This window comes from Alexandromys fortis, unplaced genomic scaffold, assembly GCF_014885135.2.
Source record: "Alexandromys fortis isolate MF-2015 unplaced genomic scaffold, M_Fortis_MF-2015_v1.1 scaffold_124, whole genome shotgun sequence".
In the NCBI taxonomy this organism is placed as follows: Eukaryota; Metazoa; Chordata; class Mammalia; order Rodentia; family Cricetidae; genus Alexandromys; species Alexandromys fortis.
In genome coordinates this window covers 4,076,134-4,098,265 of record NW_026067995.1, presented here as the reverse complement: position 1 = coordinate 4,098,265, position 22,132 = coordinate 4,076,134, and the positions used below count along the sequence as shown (strand labels likewise).

The window sequence follows — 22,132 nt, the reverse complement described above, 5'->3', positions numbered from 1 at the left end:
AAGATGAAAATACGTCTTCACACACCAGCTTCTGGAATTGATAAGAACACTGAAATGTCTTTAAAGATGTGTACATTTCAAAATTACAATAGATACATACACACATATACATACACATTAATGCATGTAGCCAGCAATCATGACAAACTGATTCCTCAACACTGATGGGCCAGAGGGAAAGTAAGATGAAAACAGACTGAACCAGAGTCAGGATGAGGTTTCGTTTTTGGCAAGTGGTGAGCGGGCTTTCACTCTGAAACCAAGGCCCACATCAAGCTCTCTGGTCCCAGCTGCTCACAGAGATAACAAACCACCATCTTCCCATCTGAGCAAGCGATATGCATGTCGCATGACAACGGCGCTACCACAAAGCCGCTGATGCTGACAGGCACATTGCCTCTGCATCAGGAATCTTTCCACAACACTGGCTGGCTGATCTGCAACCCTGATGGCTGACGTGACTCCCTGCCTCCCCCACCCCCTGCTCCAGAAGTCCCTCTGCCATACCCATCACCTCTGGACTTGCTTTTCTCTCTAGGAACTCTCCTGCCTCTGCAGCTAATTAGAGGGAAAGGTGGGATTCCAGCACAAATATAAAATCTGAATTCAAAATCTGACTCTCCCCCAACACACACATTCAAAGTAAGATTTCTTTTAGCTCAGGTTATCCATTCATCCGCATTCATCCGGGTGTATGACAGGCAGGTCTCCCACACAGAGTTGATAAGAGATTATAGATCTGCATGTATGATCTAGCTCTCTAAGCCGCAACTTAAAGTTGTACTGGGAATTAGAAGTAATACATGCAATTGCCTAGAATTGCTCAAAAATCGCAAGACACAAGAACACTAAAGGTTACAATGCTCTGTAGTTAGTGCCATGGTAAAAAATCACAGCCATTAAGGAGGGAAGGAGGCTTTCCTGCTCAGTGTTGAAGACAGAGTCTGTAGCTTTGGAGTCTTGGAACTAACTATTGTAGACCAGGCTGGCCTCGAACTCACAGAGATCCATCCACCTGCCTCTGCCGCCCAAGTGCTAGGATTAAAAGTATGCGCCACCACCACCCCAGCCAAACTTCCAAACTTTTAGGGGTGAATACGATACAATACATCAAGTTAAGTGCACAGACTTATGGGAACTCTGCTCCCGAGATCACACAGAACTGCATTCTTAATGCTTACTTGAGTACTAACACTAACTGTAATGTCTATCAGGCTCTGCTGATTATGTTAAGCACCATAAAACTAAGTCACATTTTGATCACATCTACCTTATTTTATTCTTATCTATTTCTTAAAATTTGAAATAGTAGATACCTCCCAAATTGCACACACACACACACACACACACACACACACACACGCATATTATAAAACAAACAAACAGACCCAGAAAAACCATAACTGCTTCTGTGACTAACCCCTGAGTTTTCTCAGCAAGCTGCACATCCGGCCTCTGCACCAGGGTCAAGCAGCAGTTGAAGGTAGGTTTTCTCATTCTTTTGCTTTTATTATGTCTCTTTAAGAAGCACATCTGGCCTTTAGTCTTCTGAACTTGCGGTAAATGGTATTTTGTCTGCCACTGGCTAAACAGTCAGGTCATCGCGCTGATGCGTGCTCTTGGAGTTCATTGGTTCTCTGCTGGGTGCTCTCCCACCAGACTGAGCAAGCTGTGGCAGCATTCACAAATAGTTTCAGCACTCAGAGACTGAGGCAAGAGGACCTTGGTGAGTTCGAGCCCAGCATGTCTTTTGTTTGTTTGTTTTTAACTCTTTGTGTATGGGTGCTTTGCTTGTATGCACGTCTGGGCATCATGTGCCTGCCCCGTGCAGACCGAGGCCTGAGGAGGAGGTTACATTCCCTGGAACTGGAGTTACAGGCGGTTGTGAGCCATCATGTAGGTACTAGCCATGGAACTCCGGTCCTTTGGAAGAGCGCCTCCGAGCTGCTGAATCATCTCTCCAGCTCCTCTTTGGCTAATTTTAATATGTTATCCTTGTCTCTGGAATTTTGGAGACATTTAATGTGTTTAGGTGTGTATCTTTCAGTTTCACATTGAAGATTATTAGGAGTCTGAGGATTTTAGTTTCTTTCATCAAGTTTTCAAATGCCTTGTTCACTATCTCCCTTTTCCATTTCCACTTGAAACCATAAGTAGCTGTCTACCTGCATCCTCTGCAGCCTCTACACTCGCTGCTCTATTTTCCATCTCTCGAAACCCCGGGCGGCATCCGTTTAATCATCCCACCCACTCCACTTCTTCTCCAGGTGCGGCCTTTTCCGCGGGTAAAGCCTACCAAGTGTTTAATGCTTAAGTTTTTGAAATACATTTTCTTTTTAGTCTCACCTTGAAACATAATATTTGTACTTGTTTATGAAGTGCAATGCTACATAACTCGGTATTTGTAAACAATATGTAAAAACCAGATCACAGCAATTAGTATGTCTGTCACCTCAAACACTCTCTTTTCTGTGTTAAGAGTCCATCTCTCTATTGTGTCAATTCTAGAAATATTGCTGTGTCCCTTTTCAGCTAGAATGAGTATAATTTCCCATTTGTATATAACTTGTTTTTAAACTGTCAAAACACAAGTATGCATGTCACTCGAGTATGGTGTTTCGATCCAGTATAGGTTAACCATTTCTGTTTCCTCAGACACCATGTCCTTGGGGTGAGCTCTTCCTTTTGAAGTGCACAGTGCATTCCTGGTGTCAGTAGTCAACTTTCCGTGCAGTAGCACACACTGGCTTCTTGCTCCTATCTGATGTAACTCGGCAGTCATCAGTCTACTGCTACCTGGCTGGCCTTCCTCCATCTACCCAACCCGCCCACAACCATTCTCTTCCAGCTTCTGAGAGCTCAACCTGTCTGGTCTGCACGTGAATGAGGTCCTGTGACCTTCTCTCTCTGTGCCTGGTTTATTTAACTTACTGTCATTAAGGTGGGACTTTGTAGGGTGTTTTTCCCTCCTTAAACTTGCATTTTCTTTATTTTTTTTAAAAAATTATTTATTTATTTATTATGTGTACGATATTCTGTATGTGTGTATGCCTGAAGGCCAGAAGAGGGCACCAGACCTCATTACAGATGGTTGTGAGCCACCGTGTGGTTGCTGGGAACTGAACTCAGGATCTTTGGAGGAGCAGGGAATGCTCTTAACCGCTGAGCCATCTCTCCAGCCCTAAACGTGCATTTTCTGTATAGTTTATTTCAATATAGCAACTGTAGAGATTTTAGTTTTAGATTCATCCTGACATTTCGGAGATATTTTACTGCTGATTTTAAATACTTCAGAGTAGGTATTAGCCTATGCTTTATATTCCTATCCTTTACAATTATTTAGCTATAAGGAACCTTGTGTTCACTACTTAAAGCCCATGACTGTAAGCAAGCCTCTATCACTCCGCCATAGACAAATAATAAAAACCCAGAGACAGATATTGAGGTTCAAGCTAAAGATCAGAAAAGCAAAGCAGTCCAGCCACTAGAGAGTTCTTACCTCTACGAAAGGCCCAGACAAGGGGCGATCCTGTCCTCACTGTGACTGTAGACTGCAATGCTTTCACCAAACCTCTCCTGCAACTGTCTCCTTCTGCCTTGCCCCTCTCTCCACCCAGCCATATCCCTCCTGTCTCCACCTCCCTAGTGCTGGGATGAAAAGCATGGGATGCCAAGTGCTGGGATCACCTTTGTGTGAGCTCTGTTTCTCTTTTACACAGATTCAATCTTGTGTAGCCTAGGGTGGCCTTGAGTCCTGGGATTAAAGGTGTGCAATACCACTGCCTGGCCTCTAGTGGCTTAGCTCTGCACTCTGATCTTCAGACAAGCTTTATTTATTAAAACACAAATAAAATATGCTGTCCTCCACATACCTGAGTCAGAGTCCAACTCTTGGTCTCCATGTCTTTCTCCTGACAAGGAGTCTGGTGACAATCGGTCATCTTTTGACTACAAACTTCATGCTTTTAAATTAAAAGAGTTTGTCATTATTTTTTACCTTTGAAAATTTTTGCCTATTGCAATAGTTTTTGGAGAATATCCAAAAGTTAAACCTTTGGATAAGGGACAAGACTATAAAAAAGGTTTTCTTCTTGATGCCATCTGCCAGGAAATATAAACACTCCCTACTCGGGAACAGATGGAGTCTTGGGGCAGTTTTGGGGAACTGTGTATGTGAGTACGGACTCTGTCGAGGACATGAGGGGAGACAGCCTGGGTTTCAGTGGCAAGTTTTCAATGATGGAGAAGTTGCGTGGCAATTTCAGTTTGTTCCCTCTCATGGCTAAATCTTGGCTCATTGGCTACTCTCAAACTAGCCTGCATTCCTCACTGACTTGTGGCTAAGAGTCACACATTGTTGTGGGAGCACATTTTGCTCCTTTAGCCAATAGCCTTTAAGACACCAACCCACTGGGGCATGGTCTCTTATACTTTAAAAAACTGTGTGCTCTTTCTTTTGCTTTTGGCTCCCGTTTTGGCTGTTAGACTCCCTGTTTTTTGTTTGTGATGAGAGGACTGTTGTTTGGGATGGTGATCTGTAAGTTCAAAAAAAGGTGGGGGATAATAATAGTGGGTAATAGATTGAATACTTGTGAGCCATTATTTATGGATAATTTACATTGGTATAGTTTTTGTATATTGATGCAAGTTTAAATTATATTTGTTACTTTTGTTTACATTATTTGTACATATATACAAAGTTATTTTGTCAGATTGTATATATGCATGTTTCTACCTCAGTTTAGGACATTTTGTATATTGATACAACTTTTAGGGTACATTTTCTTATTATTATAGGTCAATAGTTGTTCATGTTTGTTTTTTGATCAATTAGGTTCTTTAGATACATAGAGATTGTATTCTGTCTAGATAGGTATTCTTCAACCACTTCAAGGATCTGTGGAACATGGCATTTAAATAACTTAGGGTTCTGTTGACATGAGACATGATTGCTTCTGACAGCACCAATCTATTCCCAAGAGAATGTTGAGCACCGAAGATACTCCACTGGGAGCTTGTTTTCTTCTTGGCAAAACTGGCCTTTGGGCAAGGAACTGACAATGCCTCAACCACTGACAAAATACATGATATGCAGAAATGGATAAGCAGGACTGTCAAATCTTGCCAAGACAGGGTAAAACGGTTTTGAAAATTTTCCTGCCTCTGAAAATGGTCTGTAAGTTACACTAGGCCTTAGCCAAAGTTGGTTGCTTCAACATTGCAAAATAAGACTTTGGGTGATTGCTCAGGTAGCTAATTGTCTCTGTCATATATTGTTTGCTTTGGAAGCTACTTGATTGTACTTCCTGCCTGCTCAAGTAATATTATCTCCCTTCTCAGGCCTTTGATGGGTTTGAAGATTATATAGTCATAGTTACTGTACTTTTATGATCTAGCCAAGCCATTTCCTATACAAGACTTAGACTCCATATGATAGAATGTTTATTAAAACATTTAGCATATGTTCCTTACTCAATATTGTTTATGCTGGATATAATTCTAATTATACTTGATATCTGTTCCTAGTGTATATAGTTTTGTATTGGTTTTGGAATTCTCTTATTTAAACAAAAAGAGGAGGTGCTGCAGAAGCACATTCTGCTCCTTTAGCCAATAGCCCTTAAGATACCAGCCCACTGGGGCATGGTCCCTTACACTTTAAAAAGCAGCAGGAACCATGCGCACTCTCTCTCTTGCTTCCGGCTCCCATTCCAGCTGCTAAACTCTCTGTTTCCTGTTTGTGACGAGAGGGCTGTTTGGGATGGTGACCTGTAAGTTTTTCCCCTTAAATAAACAACCCTTTTTATTATAAGTAATTCTTAACTGGTGTGGGATTGTTTTGCGGCTTCGCCACATCATTGCAACCCTTGCAGTAAAGTGTGGGCCTTCTGTATTCTGTAAACGTTCTAGGCTGAGTCACCTAAGCAGTGCTCATCTATCTCATGTGACAAACCCATCTTGCACTGGGCTTGCTTTCAGACATACAGCTGGCCTTCCCCTCGTGCGGTGTGATGGAGCAGCATCCTAAGCATCCCAGGTATTGCAGTGTTCGCAGGGTCTTAACCGGTATCGGCAAGCTCTTTTGAGTTGGAAGCACAGGGTCCATTTTCAGCTCAGCATTAATCTTGCCTGATGAAACATTCTATTGTCTGATGCATAGTTCTTGGAAGGGCGGACATTTAGGAAACATGGTTGAGCAACTTGCAACCATCTGCATTAGTTTCCAAAGGCTCTTGTCTTAGGGTGACTATTGCCACGTTGGAACACCATGATCAAAGAAACTTGGGGAGGAAAGGGTTTATTTGGGTTATACTTCCACTGCACTGTTCATCATTAGAGGAAGTCAGGACAGGAATTCACACAGGGCAGGATCCTGGAGCCAGGAACTGATGCAGAGGCCATGGAGGGGTACTTGCTTACTGGCTCGCCCAGCCTGCTTTCTTATAGAACTGAGGACTACCAGCCCACAATGGGCTGGGCCCTTTCCCACTGAAGCCCAATTAAGGAAATGCTCTACAGGCTTGCCAATAGCCAGGTCTTGTGGAGGCTTCCTCAATGAAACATCCTCTTCTCCGACAACCGTAACTGTGTCAAGTTGACACAAAGGCAGCCAGTATAGCTGCTTTGTTGAAAACACCTCAACCCGGGTTCCCTAAAATCATGCTTATATCACTTCCCATCTGAAATGAGGCGTTGGCAAAGTCAGGCTCCTCCCGGCCTTTCTAGGAATGGCTCTGTCCTGGTGCCTCTAGCAGGTTCTTGTTGGGGCTGCCAGTCTCTGGTTTGTGGCAGCGACACATCACCTCTACCCCTACTGATGCTCTTTGCCCTCATATTCTCACCCTCCTCTCTATTTCCTTCTGCACTTTGCAAGGACACCAGCACGACTTGGCCAGCTTGACGGCCAATGGTTCTTCTCTCAACTGATTACACCTACAATGACAATATCCAAAAGAACTCATATCCCGTGGTAGTATGGGAGATTTTAATCTTCCAAATAGGTTTGAGTCATACCATTTCAGAAAGTGGAAATTTCTATCTTTGGACCATATTTTGATGTCCCGTTTTAAACTTTCATTAAGCATTACTATAAATAGAAGCTGAATGACTGTCACTGTTCCATATACTAAGCCTGTGATTAAAAACATCACCCCATTTGGTTAAATTTTTTTTCCTAGAATCGAGTGGTTTTTTTTTTAAAAAAAAACTTTTCTCTGAATAACTTGAAAGTTTTATTTTTGAGTTGATGAAAATCATATGTCTAATTACATGTTTCTTATTTTTGTCAGGAAGCTTAAGAATTTGGAGATTCGTTAATTTTAATAACTTTGCACGGTGCCATAACCACATATGTGTGTATTTTTACTTAACTTCCAGTGTTAATGCTTTATTTTCATTCTGCTGTGTGTAAACAGCTTTTAAAATTGGTTCTTATTAAAAGTCACTCCTAATTCTCTGTGTGTGTGTGTGGGGGAAGCTGGCAGTAAGTAAGAGAATGACTGTTTCTCCCTCATTCACAGCCAAGTTTTGTTATCCCAGCAGTTTTGTCAGTGATGACGAACCAAAGATTAGAATCCATCAGGACCGGAGGCAGAACATGTGGGGGACTCGAATAATATAGAGGGCAACGGGGGGTTCATACACTTCATTCTTGAGAAAATCAAATCCATCTACTTCCTTCAATGATGGGGGCGATGAGAAAAATAACAGGGAATCTATGTAATAAAAATAAAAGACACCCAGAAAAGCAGAAAAATAAATAAGAGGGTCACTGAGAAGTGTACTAAAAGTACCAAGAAATGGGAGTGAGACCTGCAGAGCGCTGGGTGGGGAAGAAGCTGTTAAACACGAGGACGATGTGACTCAGTGGATAAAGGTCTTGCTGTAAAGCCTGATTACCCAAGTTCAGTCTCTGGGACGGGAGGTGGAGTTTTTCTTCAGACTGCTGGTCAGCTCTGTCCTACTAGCTGCTCCCAAATAACCACATGGAGACTTCTTATTAATTATGAAACCTCAGGCATACATTCGACCCACCTTGCACTCTGTTTTACCTGAGATAAAGTTCCAATCCCTAGAAGCTGAACATTTGCCTCCTGAAGAGGCCAATTTGGATGCCAAGATTGTGATGCAATTATTGTTCCATGGGACCACGTAATGGGAGGAGAGAGCTGATGTCAGCATCTATGACCTCTGTGTGTGCTCACTAACACTCCCCCTGCATCGCCTTTTCCCTCCTGCCTCCCTAAATGTAAATGTCCCCCTACATCTCTAGTGGGAAACAGTGACATGGAGTGAAAATGACCGCAAAGAAGATGCAAGGCTTGGATCCCAAATGATGAAGACCACCCCGCTTGCTTTTTCAAGATGTAGATGAACAAATGGAAATGAAAAAAAAGTAAGAAAGAAGCTTTATAAAATGCAGGTAGTCTTCAATTTTCATTTTGAAAAGAGCTACGGTCATATTCCTGGGAAATCTAATGGAAACTCTCTCCTAAGACTTTGGGATCCTTAGACATTTCTACGGTTGGCTGACGAGAGAATGAAAATTCTTCATAAAAGAAGAAATGAGATGCAGTTTAAGCAATATTAGGTGTTAGCAGAGCAGTGGCTAACAAACACTGAAAGGAAACGGATGCCTTGCCTAAGTTGTCTCTCCTATGCAGCGGCAAGGAGAGTGCTGCTCACATAAGCAAGAACTGAATAATCGTAGCACTTACGAACTTCTGAAAATGCAACCAGGAAAACATGAAGAAAACGAAGGATGCATTCTGATCGTGGCTGCCTCACTCCTGGCAGAGGTCGTGCATGAATATATGGGTGTTTTGTCTGTATGTACATCTGCACTCCAGATGAGGGCATTGGATCCCATGGGACTACAGTTATAGACAGTTGTGAGCCACCATGTGGATGCTGGGAATTGCACTCAGGACCTCTGGAAGAGCAGACAGGGCTTTTAACTGTTGAGCCATCTCTCCAGCCCTCTCAACATTCTTCTTAAAGTGGACCAACAATCTGCTTGATTCTTAGCCTTCTTCCTGTCCATCTACAGGGTGACAGAGCCCACACATACATCCTCACTCTCCACATCCACAAACTCATTGTCACTGTACTGATTCCTCGGGGATGACTTCACTATCCCCATGTATCCAAACTTACGTCGGTCTTCACAAGAAGTCCAGGATTTTCAGTATGCTCAGAAGTTCTTGGGTTTTCCCCCCACATCTAATCTATTGTTTTTCTTTAAGACTTATTTTACTGGTGTAGGTGTTTTGCCTATATGTATGTTTGTGTACCATACATATGCTTTGTGCCCTTGAAGGCCAGGAACTAGCCTAGATCCCCAGGAACTGAAGTCACAGATGGTGTGAGCCACCATACACGTTCTGGGAATGGAAGCCAGGTCCTCCAGAAGAGCAGCAAGTGTTCTTAACAGCTGAGCTCTCTCTCTCCAGCACCAATGTTTGCTTTAAAAAAATATGTGTGTCATGTGCTAGGGGAACGGAAGCATGACTGGAGCTGAGTTACACAACTGGTTGCAAGCCATCTGCTGTAGGTGCCAGGAACCAAACCCTTTGCAAGGGAAGTGCACACCCTTGATAGTAACCCGTCATTTTTTTTATTGCTACCGCACTGGCTCAAGATTCTACTGCAACTTGCCTGAATTACTGCATTGATTTGATTAGTCTCTCTCCAAATTTGTTCCCTATGATGTATCCTTGAGAGAGTAGCCAAAATCATCCTTTAAAAATATACTAGGTCATATTACTCATCTGCTCAAAATTCTCCAACAGTTGCCCACTTCAGAATGAAAGCGAAGGCCGTGCAGAGCCTACAAACCCTACGTCATCTGTCCCTAGTTCCAGGGTCATCTTCAGCCTTCCCCCTAGTAATCCTCTAGTGTTTAATCCAGCCACACCAGCATCCTTGCTACTTCTTCCATCAGAAATCCACAGATTAGTGCTTAGCAGGTGCTGAGGAGATTAAGAGGGATGGAGGAATGAGAAAAAGCTTGCCAGTGGCTGCTGTATCAATCAGGGTTATTACCGTGCAGAGCTGACAGGATGAATACGTTATGAAGAGGGGGTGCATTGGAATGGCTTTTATGGTAGGGTTAGGTAGTCCCACAATGGCTGTATGCATGCTGGGCAGGCTGAGCACAGGCTGTTTGTTAGGATAAGTGCATTGGCTCTGATGGTCTTCACTCGAGCGGCTCTTCCTGCCACTTGACCAGCCCTGCCTGCTGTCATCAGAGGACTCCTCACCTCCTCCTATCCACCCCTGCTGCCCTTCCCTTTGTCTCTACACAGGCTTTCCAACTTCCCCTCCTACACCAATGGCTCCTAAGATTCTGTATCACCACGTAATATTCAAAGTAGCATTTCCAACTCTATGTTGTCATTCACGCCTAGAAAGCCTCGTGTTTGGCTCCAAACCAAACTATCTTTCTCACTGGAAAACTTTGTATTCCAGTGGTTGCGTCTGTGTTTGAAACAACCACCACCACATCTTTAATCCAGGAAGTGATAACTGCCTTGGGCTCCCTCCTCTTCCTCCTCCGCATGCAACTGTTTGCCTCGCTTTGCCTATTTTCTCTCCCAAGACTCTTCAGCTGCTTCCTGTCTCATTTAAGACGCTGCCCCCAGCTTCGAACATAGTCACAGACTCTTAACACAGCTTCCACTCAAATTCATTTCTTGATAACTTCCACAAAAGGAATTTCTGTAGATAATAATAGTAGCTAACATTAGCTCCGTGCTTATAATAGGACACATACTATTCTGAGTGTCTCCTGCCTATTTTAATCTGGGCTGCCACTCACACGCATTGTTACACAACTGGTATTTCTTAAATTTTAATGCCGAGGTCAAAGAGATTCGGAGAGGTTAAATAACTTTGCAGTTCATAGACCTAACTCGGAAGCGGTAATGCCGGGACTCTGGGTCTCTGTGACTTCTGAGGTCCTGCCTTCCATTTGTCTCCTTTGCGACAATGAATTTATCATATTCCGTCTTACAATCTTTACCTCTCTCCCATTGCCTTTTCCTTCCCACCCCACTCTCCAATTGTTGGGTGACTCTCTATGGACCTATCACCCATGCACCCATTTATGTATTTTCTTTTATTAAAAACATATTTTTTCATAAAATATATTCTGCTCCCCCCTCCCCCAACTCCTCCCAGAGTCTTCCCACTTTCCCACTTACCCAAATCATATCCTTTCTTTTTATTTTGTTTCATTAGAAAACAAACAGGCAACTAAAAAAAATAATAACAGGATAAAATAAAAAAGAAGAATAAGACAAAACAAATAAATAGGGGAAAAAAAAGAAGCAAAGAAAAAAACACAAGAAATACATACAAATGCTGGGAAAAATACATAGAAATCCCATAAAGACACAAGACACAAGGACAGAAACCAAAATATCTTAGCAAAAGACCTGTAGGTGAAAAAAAAAAAAAAAAAAACAACACTCCAAAAATAGCAGTGAGTTCCTTTTGTGTTGTCAGTCTCCCGCCAGGGCACGGGCCTGCCCTTAACCGTGGTTTGTAAACCCAAGTGAGACTGTGGGAGGAAACTAATTTCCCTTTGCACGTGGTTATCAATTGGAGATTGCCCTGGGGTTGGGGATTGGGAGTTTGTATCTGCCAGCACCCACTTGGCTTAGACCTAGAGCACCATTTATTAATCTATTTACCAGCTGCTTCTAATGGGCATTTGCGGACCTGTGTGCAACTGTCTTCGGTGTGACCGTGTGGGGAGGCCAAAGGTCTACAGGTGCCCTGCCCACATTTTTGTTTGTCACAGTCTCTCTTTGGCCTGGAACTAGCAAAGGAGCCCAAGCTAAGCTGGCCAGCAAGCTTTAGGGATACTTCTAGCTCTACCTTCTGAGTTAGGGCTGAACCTGATGCCACTATGCCTGGCTTTTTTTTTTTTTTTTTTTTTTTTTTTCTGCTGGTGAGAAATCTGTTGTCATCTTTGTGGTTCATTTTTCTTAAAATGGGACTAATTTCTAGAACATTTTCTGAGATTTTTACAGTTCACAATCAAGCACTTTCCTGCTTGAGCTATCTGGAGAAAATGCTCCATAAAGGTCCTTCTTCTTCAGCTCTCTGTACTACAGTTGTTCTCAGCCCCCTTCTCCTACTAGGTCCCCCTAACAGCTAAGAGAAGGGTGGGAGGAGGAAGTGACTGAGTAGGGCTGACACCAACCTCCTCAGGTGCAGACACACAAAACTGTCTTTAGCTTTTCTTTGCTAAAATCCCATAGTTGCTTTATGGATCTAACAGAAAGAAGCGAAGGCTAAACAGCGCTTTGTAGAGTATACAGTGGTCGGTACACGGAGAGGCCAGTGACCCTCCGATGGAGTTAGGCTCTTTTTCCAACAAGAAAACAGGAGCCCCTAAGCAAAGTACACCACACAAATGTTCACAGTGAAGAGGAAGCGGAGCCCTACAAAATAGGAACTTGGCCTGGGAAATCTCCTGAAATCATTGTTGCTAACGGCCGGCTCACGCACTTCAGCGGGGCTATCCACAAGAAAATGGTGTGAGGTCTAAAACCTCCACTGTACTGATTTTCCCGGGAGGGGCCCCTCCTTTCTGCTCCCGGGAAGTTTTGAGCCATTGGCAACCGTTCTCCTCGGAATCCCAGCGGATTCGGTCCTTTTCTTCTCGGTCTCTGCCTCTCCACCCCCCTGCGCCCCCATCTCCCGAGACCCCTGGGGCCACGGTGGACTACAACTCCCGGCGTGCCGCGCGCGCCCGGCGTTTCTCTGGGCTCCGCGCGTGGCGGCCACCGAGCGGCTGGGCGGGAGGTAAGTGATGGGCTCACAGGCCGTCTTGGGAACACGCCCGCCCTCCCTCCTCTCCAGGATGAAAGGAACCAGTGAGCACCAGGATAAGGACAAAAACAAAACAAAACAAAACCATCCAAATTACCCTCAGACGCCCGCCCCGCGGTCCCTGTGTGTTCGGCGCCCCGCGGGCGTGCACTTTGTCACCTGGAGTGGAGCGGGGCAGAGCTGGCGGGACGGGACGGGGTGCTAGGCTCGGCGCCACACCCCTAGGAGCTCCCACCCAAGGCAGACCGCCCGGCTCTCCCTCCGAATCTCAGCAGAAACTTTCCCCTCTGTCCCCCGCGCCACCGCGAGTTGCTTAGCCGACCGCTGGCCAGGAGGACGCCCGTCCTTTGCCCTGGAGACGCCCTTCGGGACGCGTGCAGCCCTGCCCTCGGGGACGTCGGTGCAGCACGGGACCAGGCAGAAGGTTCCTACAGTACAGCCTGGCTTTCCTGGGCCGCCTGTGCTTCCTGGAGGTGGGTGCCGGTCAGTATAGAAGCCGTCTCTCAAAGTACCTAGTCGCCCGTCCTTCCTGACTGGCCTCCCCTCCCCCACCCGAGGGCGCTTTCAAGTGGCCCCCAAAGTTGTCGGTTCCAGAATCCTGAGGCCAGGCTATCAAAAGTTACCTTAGTACAGATGTACTGCCTTAGAAAGTCTCGTTTGGGCGCCCCCCCCACACACACACATACACACACCACACCACAACACGTTTTATAATCACAAAACACACCACTTGCAAACAGCACACAACTCACGCGTGCTTCCCCTCACACAAAAACAATGTTAACATACAGGTCCTTATCAGAGCAAATGGCTAACGTGCTTGTTAGAGTGTGCAAAGATGAGAGGGTGAAACACACACGCACACACACACTCACAAATGTCAACTTATTTCCAAAGTTATAAAGTAACTGGTCGGTGAAACCTTTTACCATCAGTTAGGACACCTTTGTGGCTCACTCTTGATGAAGTGGGACCAATTTCCTGTAACACTTCCAGAAAGACATCTATTTAACAGGCAGACGTTTGATCACATCAGGCAGGAAGAGGAGGATGGCCTTGTTTATGTGAAGGGGAAGGGGCTTGGAGAAACTTCAGAGAGCCTTCCTCCTGCGAGTGTACCTGGGGAAGACTCAGGGTTCCTCCATCTTTCCCTTGGAGAGTGGCTCAGACAGAGCTGCCATGAGAACTGTTTTTGAGCTGTGCCCCTGGCTCCCCTGCCCACCAGACTTGCAATTCAAATTCAGTCCCTTTGGCTATAGTGGAAAGTAGGTTTCACATCAAGTCCCAAAGTGTGGATCTGTTGGTGAGTTAGCGCTCCATCGCCTTGGTTTTGGCCTATCGTGATGAGACACACACAGAGAAATACTGAGCACTTACAATTCGCCCTTGAAAATTTATGGCCGCTTTTGTAGTGAGGCAGTGGCAAAGTCCAGGAAAGAGAGCCTTTGAAATACTTCTCAGTTGTGATCCTTTGGGAAGCTGAAAACTTCTAAAGCCACTCCTGAAACCAGGTGTGTGTGGGGGTGGGGTGACTTAGGAATTCAGGACCCAAGTTTATATCATACATGTTGACCTTTGATCTCTGAATGTCCTTATGAGTTAGTAAAGCAGAGGCAGACCGCTTTCTCCTCACTTCTGCCTAAAATCGACATATCACATATGACCAAGGATTCTCAGGGTCCTTGGAAGGAACTTGAATTCTCCCTCTTTTGAGTGGATTTTGTTAGTTTGTTTTGTCCTTGTCTTTTGGCTTGGGTTTTTGTTGCGGGGAGGGTGTTGAAGATTGGTGATTATCTTGAACTAAAAGTGTCGAAATGTTGATTGGCGTGTGTTTACCACTCATGTACAAATGCTTATGAGTCTTATGGGACAGGAATACCCCCACCCCACCATCCCAGCAGCAGTTCCCAGACAATCCAGGACCCTGTAAGATTGGCCAGGTAACAATTGGAAACTCGCCCTTTGCTCTACCACTAATTTCCCTCCTGAGTTGGAATGATGGTGGTAGGTTGGAATATCTTTATTATATGTGACTTGGGCAATACCAAGTGCTCATGGGCTAGAAGTGTTGGCTGAGTTGGGGGGGAGGGTGGGTAAGCTTTATTTTTATGCAGCTGAGCTAAACCATTAAAATTAAACCTTGCTGGAGTGTGTTTTCTTTTGTAGAATAAGATTCGGTTTGGGTTGGCTTGGGTTGCCTTCCTCGGGTGGACTGTGAACGTTATTTTCAGGAACGCTGGTGTTCTGTTATATGTGCTCTTGGAAAGATGCTGCTTCCTACGTCGTGGAGTGAAGGGATTTGCTGCCCGCCAGAGCTTTCCTTAGCCTCACAAAGAGATTACTTAAAAGCCAGCTCTGGGAACTTTGTCCACGCCTCTGTTAGGAAAAAAAGACTAACGCAGGACGGCAGCTTCTGAGTGTTCACTGTGTGCAGCCCGTAAGCCCTGGGTTTTCTCTGATTTTTCCCACAGGGAGAAAATGAAACAGTTTTCAACATGGCATGGCTACGCAGAACAACAGTCAAGATCTGTGTGGCAACAGGGAAAGGGAGGGAGAAAACAACAGGCTACGTAGACTGCTTCTTTTTCCTTGTGCAAGATGTGTGCAAAGAGAGTTCTGCCTGTTTGGAAGTGGTGGTCATTCTCTTGCACTAATTGTGCTGAAGGTAGTTGGCCAAAGTGAACAGGCACGCTGTAGCTTTAAAAAGTCAGCCATGAACCAGAAAGCAGTTGCGGCTTGTGTGTGATTCCTAACGTCATGTTGGCTGAGAGCCAGCCTGGTTTTATTTCACTGTGTCAAATTGTACCTCCTTATTGAATTCCTTTGCCAGAGAAAACATTGGGGTTTCTTTGGCTGTTCTTGATAAGCCTATAAAAATGATAGGTTTTAGTTGATTCTAGGTAGGTTTTCTTCTTACTCTTTCAGGGGAAAAAGAAAAGAAAAGCAAAATAACAGTAGTGATAATAAGACAATGTAGTGTGCTGTCGCAGAGTGCCGCCGTGAGTTGTTTTGTTTTGTTTCTGGGATGCTTAGCAAATGGTGAATGTACAATAGTTCCCAAGCAAAGTGCCATTCTCATAGCTGGAGCAGCAGCACGCCCTCCCTGTCTACTCTGACTGTGGATGCATGCGATAGCTATGTGTGTATTAAGTGCTGGGTTTCTTTAGCAGCGATCTGAGCGACTTAGCAACTGGAAGTTTGTGTGTGTGTGTGTGTGTGTGTGTGTGTGTGTGTGTGTGTGTGTCGGGAGTGGAGATTATCCCACGCCTGCAATGTTGTTTGCTAATCATCCACTTTGGGAAGAACGATAGCATCTTGTGACTGTATTGAATGATGTTCTTGCCATGTCACAGTAACCCCTGGAGGAGGAGTACCAAAGTCTAAAGTGATTAGAGAGGAAGTGTATTTAATTTATGGCTTCAGCTGAATAAGAAGAAACTCTGGACCAGGCTTTTTGTTTTGATTTTTCTTTTTTTTAAAACAGCCCTCTCCCCCATTTTGCTAATTGCATGTGAGTTGTGAGGGCTTTTATTTTTTCACATGTTCCTCATCCGATAAATGTAAAGACAGTCATGGGTGTTACTGTATCTCAAATGTTTTGATGATTGTATGTAAATCTGATGGGCTGCCTCCCCTCCCCTCCCATCACCCTTTCTGTGCTAAGCTATCTGATTTGGGGTGTGTGTGTGTGTGTGTGTGTGTGTGTGTGTGTGAGAGAGAGAGAGAGAGAGAGAGAGAGAGAGAGAGAGAGAGAAAGCACTCTCTGCTTTAAATCAGTATGGCCATCTCCCAGAGTTTTGATGAGAATATGAGGAAGCAAAACACTTTCTGACAAAAGCTTGAATTAATTCTTTTCTGCATTTCATTGATAGCTAGAAGCAAGGGGACTGAACAAACAAAAAACAAAAAAGAAGAAAGGAAGGAAGGAAGGAAGGAAGGAAGGAAGGAAGGAAGGAAGGAAGGAAGGAAGGAAAAAACACAGCCCACACTGGGAGGGGGCCAGAAAGAGAGGATGGTTTTCCCCAGTTTGAGTCCGAGTTGCAGTGTCTTCAGGAACCTGGGCGCCTTCAGGATCCCAGCCCCAGTTTGGAAGGAGGCTTCAGTTCCATTTGCACCTTCTTGCTGTCAAGATGGGGAGGGCACTGAAAATGAAAGCACCCAGCCCATCACCCAGTCCTTCGAGCTCTCTCTCCAGTCACTGGGGACTGGAGATTTAAACAAGCATCAGGGGACCGGTGTGAAGCTGTAAAAGGGACCATTCGGTTTCTAGTTGAGAATATGTATTCTCTCACTTTCTAAGAATTAAACCCAAGCTTTTCTCCCGTATTGATTAGTTGCGGAAGTAAAGGAACCCTGCAAGCCTTCCCATGCTCTCTGTTGACATGGACAACAAGGAACATGGCTGTGTCGGTGTCAAAAAGTAAGTGAGGCCCGCATCTGAGTTCTGCTTCTGCCAACAACACAGGGACCTGGTTCTGGTGTTGTTCTTATCTACTGTAGTACAGCATTTGGGGGGGGGGGGTCCGTTCGTCTACAGTGGCCACCAGCTACCTGTCCCCCTTTAACTCCAGTCTGTAGTCCAGCTCTCTGACAAATGGGAGCTTTTGGAGTCAAGGCGTGTGGAAGGCTGATGGTGTCAAGCTCTGGATCAGAGGCTTGAGGAGTTAAAGCGCAGGTGGGGGCAGAAAGTAGAGCCTGAGGTTTGTGTTTGTTTTAATACCGCCACCTCCAACTTCAAAGCTAACAGTGACAGTGTGTGTCGGGGGAGGGGGTGTTGCTTTGGTCAGGTGCTAAGATTAACAACTTCTCTGCCTGATTGTTTAATTTTTCCTTGAAGGTGGACTACTTCGGTGCATATAGAGGAGGTCTCTTTGAATACTCTCCTCACAGTGGCACTCCGATTATGTTTGCTGTCTAAGGGTTATGTGTCCTATTCTTCTTAGGAACATATAGGGGATTGTGTGACTCACCATTTCCAGAACATAGGAAAAGCTAACTTGCAGGACATCTGTGGCTCCATTGTGCTCCTTGGGGAATTATATTGAAACGGTAACCATCTTGGTTACAAGGGGACAGAAGCTTCCAGGAGGGTGTCAACCATATCCTTTCTGTCCTTTTGTTCAACATCTTGTCCACAGAAGCCATGATAGACGAACACGGAGGTGTGTGCTGTAGTTTTATGAGTAGAATGTATGTTTCAATTCACAGCAACATTAGATTAAAATTAACTTAATAAAATCTCTTTAAAAAAAAAAAAAACAATTCCAGAAACTGAGGCATCCCTGGAGTGCTGACATCTTTCCCGTTAGGTGTGAGCCAGAGAAGTGGGCGGGCCACGGGGGCACCTGCTCTTTAGGGGTGGGACTTGTGAGAAGTGAGCTATAGTATCAGCTGTGGTGGGAACATTCTCGACTCGCTTGTCCAAAAGGGTAGCCATCAGTTCAGTGTGGCTGCTAATGACTTGGAATATGACTAGTGTACCCGATGAAACTCTTCTCACTTCATCTCTGTCGCTGTAAAGGGGACAACCGTAGTCAAACCTAGTAGTGAAAGCCTGGAGAGGCAGCTGCTCGGGAGGCTGACACAGATAGAAGACCCAACATGGGTTCTAGAGCGAGTCTGAGGCCAGCTTGAGCTACTTAGTGTGGCCCTGTCTCAAAAACAGAAGGGAAAAGAAGAAGGCAGAGGCAGCCCAGTGGTAGAGTGCTCACCTAGCAAGTGTGAAGCCCTAGATTTGATCCCCATCAATAATAAGAAAAAAACTTCATTGAAATATAATGTATGTATATAGCAAATTGCCTGTGCTTAAGAGATAAATTTGGGTAAGTTTTAGCATTTTTTGTACCTGTCAAGCTACTGCTACCATTGACATAATGAACAGACGCCTCATCTCCACTCTCCTCTTACCCTTAGCAGTTTCCCCTTTCTGTTTCCTGCGTCCATATCCCCAGGCAACCATGGATAAGATAGCAGTCATTGTAAACTCGTTTGACTTTGCTAGAATTTTGCGTCAGTGAGTGTACTTTGTACATATATAATATGCATATAAAACACCTACTTATCTAGATTGGTATCACAATATAGTCTGTAGTTTATGCGTATTACTGTATTACTGGCTCATTATCTTTTTTTTGATTCAGTGTCTCACTATGACACCATTGCTTGCTGGAACTTGTGTAAACTCGCCTCTTTCTCCCAAGTGCTGGGATTAAAGGCATGCACTACCGTACTCAGCTTAGTTCATTGCTTTTTACTACAGAGTATTATTTTATTACCTAGGCACACAAATATTTATCCAACTACATGGTGACAGAGAATGGAGTTGTTTCCATTTTTGTAGGTAGTATCCAAAATGAAGTTGCTTTGATTGTTCATGTTCAGGTCTTTATGTGAATAGGTGCTTTATTCCATTTTGTATGTACGTAGGAAGGGATTAGAGTGCTTGGATATATGATAGGTATATGTTAAACTTTGTAGCAAGTCTTTTCCAAATCCATTACTACCAACAGTGCATACCTCAGCCGTCGCATTTCCCCCATGAAATCTTCCCTATTAGAGACAGTGATGAGGGTTTCACTCTCGTTTCCCTAATGCCTTTTGATGTCTTCTCTGATGTTGATTTGATATCCGTGTATCTTCTTGGGTGAACTGTTGTTGAAATCTTTCACCTCAATTTTTATTGGCTTTTGTTCATATTTGTTGTGTAGAATTTCTGTGTACTCTGAATACATATTTTATTGGATTAGTATTTTTTTCAAATTTGCACCACAAAATTTCTATGTATTATAAACACAACAAGTTCTTTATTATGACATGTTTGTGGCTTGTTTTATTATTTTCCTTTAAAGTGTTTGAAATTGAAAAAAGTCTTTAATTTTGCTGTAGTCCTACTTATTTCTTTCTTTTGTGGATAGTGCTTTGGGTGTCATAGTTAAAAATTCATAGACCAAAGTCTTGGCAACTTTCTTCTAAAAGTTTGATAATTTTAGCCTTAGGGATTTAGAACTATGATGTTTAAGTTAGTTGGGTTTTTTAAAAAAATGATTTATTTTATATGTATGTACATGAATGTATGGGTATGTGAACGTGCATGCAGGTGCCTGTGGAGACCAAAAGAAGGTGTGGGATCCCCTGCAGCTGGAGTTCCAGGCTGTTGAGAGTTGCCCAATGTGGGTGCTGGGAACCAAACCCAGGTCCTCTGTAAGAACAGTAAACACTCTTAATCACTGAGGCATCTCTAAAACCGCTCAAATTCATTTTCATTTGGATAGTGAAATAAATATTAACATGTTTTGTTTGTGTGTATGTGCGTGTATGTGACTGTGATGGTGATTTTTTTTTAACTATAGATAGCCAAATTATCTAGCACCGTTTGTTCAAATGCTTCTAATTGATTCTGTGTGTGGGTCTATCACTATCTATTCGCTGATTGTTTACATATATGTGTACCAATGTAGAACCGCATTGAAAACTGGAGCTTTGATAACTATGGCCTCAGATTAGGTAGTGTTAACTAACTTTGCTCTTCGTTTCCATGGTTTCTTTATATTTCCTTCTGATTTTAGAATTGTCTATCTACCCCCCAGAGGGCGGGAAGAAAGCAAGGAAGGAAGGGAGGGAGTGAGGGAAGAAAGAAGGAAAGAAACCTAGTGGTATTTACATTGGGAAAACCTGGTGATGTTTTAATTAGTACTTGCACAAACTGGTTTGGGGAGGACTGATACCGTGAGCACAGTGTGTCTCTCCATTCACCTGGCTCTTTAACTTCTCCTCAATGCTGCATAGACTTGGGAATGTCCGTCTTTTTGCCTGGTGTGTCCCTAGATCTTTCTTGTTTTTATGATACAATGGTTGTTGTTGCTGTACAAATTGTCAGCGCTTTGTTGTTAGTCTGTAGAGCTAGAGTTGATTCTGTGTGGTCTTATTTTCTACAACTTCACTGAACTTATTTCTAATCACTTTTTTTAGTAGAGTCCGCAACATTTTAGAATCTGGGCTGTCATTCCTTGTCCTTAAATACGGTTTTACTTACTGTCCTCGAGCTTCATGTTTTGTTTATATTTCCTTCCATTTTGTTAAGTAAATTCTCTGGCAGATGATTAAAACGTGATAATGGTAGACACTCTTGTTTTATCCTTTATTTTACTGTGTCTCTTATCCTTTTTATCCCATAGACAAGTGTTTTTTATCCTGTCACCTGCTTTTAAGATTTTTTTTTTTAATTTGTGTTCTACTTTGATTATGAGGCTTGAGTGACGTTTTGTTTCTTGTTCTTGGGGCTTGTTTTCTTTTTTAGGTCTGTGAGTCTAGTTTTCATTACATTTGGAGCAATATTTAACCATTATTATTCCAAAAAATGCCCCTTTTCCCATTTCTGTATGTGTTTGACTACTTGATATTTTTCATAATTCCCTGATATGCTGCTCATTTTTCAGTGTTTCCCCTGTTTGCTTTAAGCAGCTTCTGCTGCTGCATATTTAATTTTTCTCAATTTTATCTCTTAAAATTCTAATCTCTTGTTTAAAATATTTAGGTATATTTTTATTCATAAAATATATTCATCATCCCTAAAAATTAATGTTGAAGTTGTGTGTGTTTATGTTCCATGTCTTAACATATTTAACCTTTTCTCTAGCTTGCTGATATGCAGAATATGGACATAAAACTTTAATTATTTGAATTAATTACTCAATTTTAACTGGCTAGTATTTGGTAAATTTTTGATTAGATGGTAGGCGGTGTGGATTTTACTCTGGTCAGTGCTGGATTTTTCCTAAATTTATGTAATTATTTGATGTAGATTCCTGGGTGCTGTTTTCTTGAAAACCGTTTATCCTTTCAAGTCTCTCCTTCTCAGTTTTCTGAGCCAGGACCAAAGCTGCATTTGATCTAGGTCTGTTTCCTGGCCTTTTACTGAAGCAAGACCCTCCTTTGTACTATTCCGGTGCTCCTGAGTCATGATATCTTCCTAGCTGACAGGTTAGAAAAGGCACTATTTTGCCCATACATGCTCTCCGATTATTTTTTTTCCTCTAGTCCTGGGTGAATTTTTTGCCTCAGCCTCAGAAAGTTCTACAGAAATACTGATGAGAATTTTGCTGAACACTCCAGGGAAACCCTCTGCAAGTCTTTTGAGTTAGTCTCTACATGTCTTTCTCTCCTAACTGTCCAGAATGCTTACTGAAAACCCTCTTCAGAATCTAAGTCAATGGTCTTACCTTTCTTCTTTCCCTTCTTTCAGGGCATGATTCTTTAGGGACTGTGGCCAATTTTTTGAGTGACATATTAC

General features: G+C 43.4%; 1 protein-coding gene across 5 annotated transcripts in view; it reads left to right on the top strand.

The window, feature by feature from the left end:
- Positions 1-12,580: 12,580 nt before the first annotated feature.
- The window catches only part of Samd13 (sterile alpha motif domain containing 13), a 32,146-nt gene continuing 22,594 nt past the window's right edge, over positions 12,581-22,132 (top strand). Inside the window, exons 1-2 of one of the 5 annotated variants that reach the window (XM_050160129.1) lie at positions 13,228-13,316; positions 17,178-17,263. In XM_050160129.1, the coding sequence (XP_050016086.1) occupies positions 17,211-17,263 (53 nt within the window). In that variant the 5' untranslated portion in view covers positions 13,228-13,316; positions 17,178-17,210. The other 4 variants (XM_050160130.1, XM_050160132.1, XM_050160131.1 and 1 more) reach the window with 4 other exon arrangements.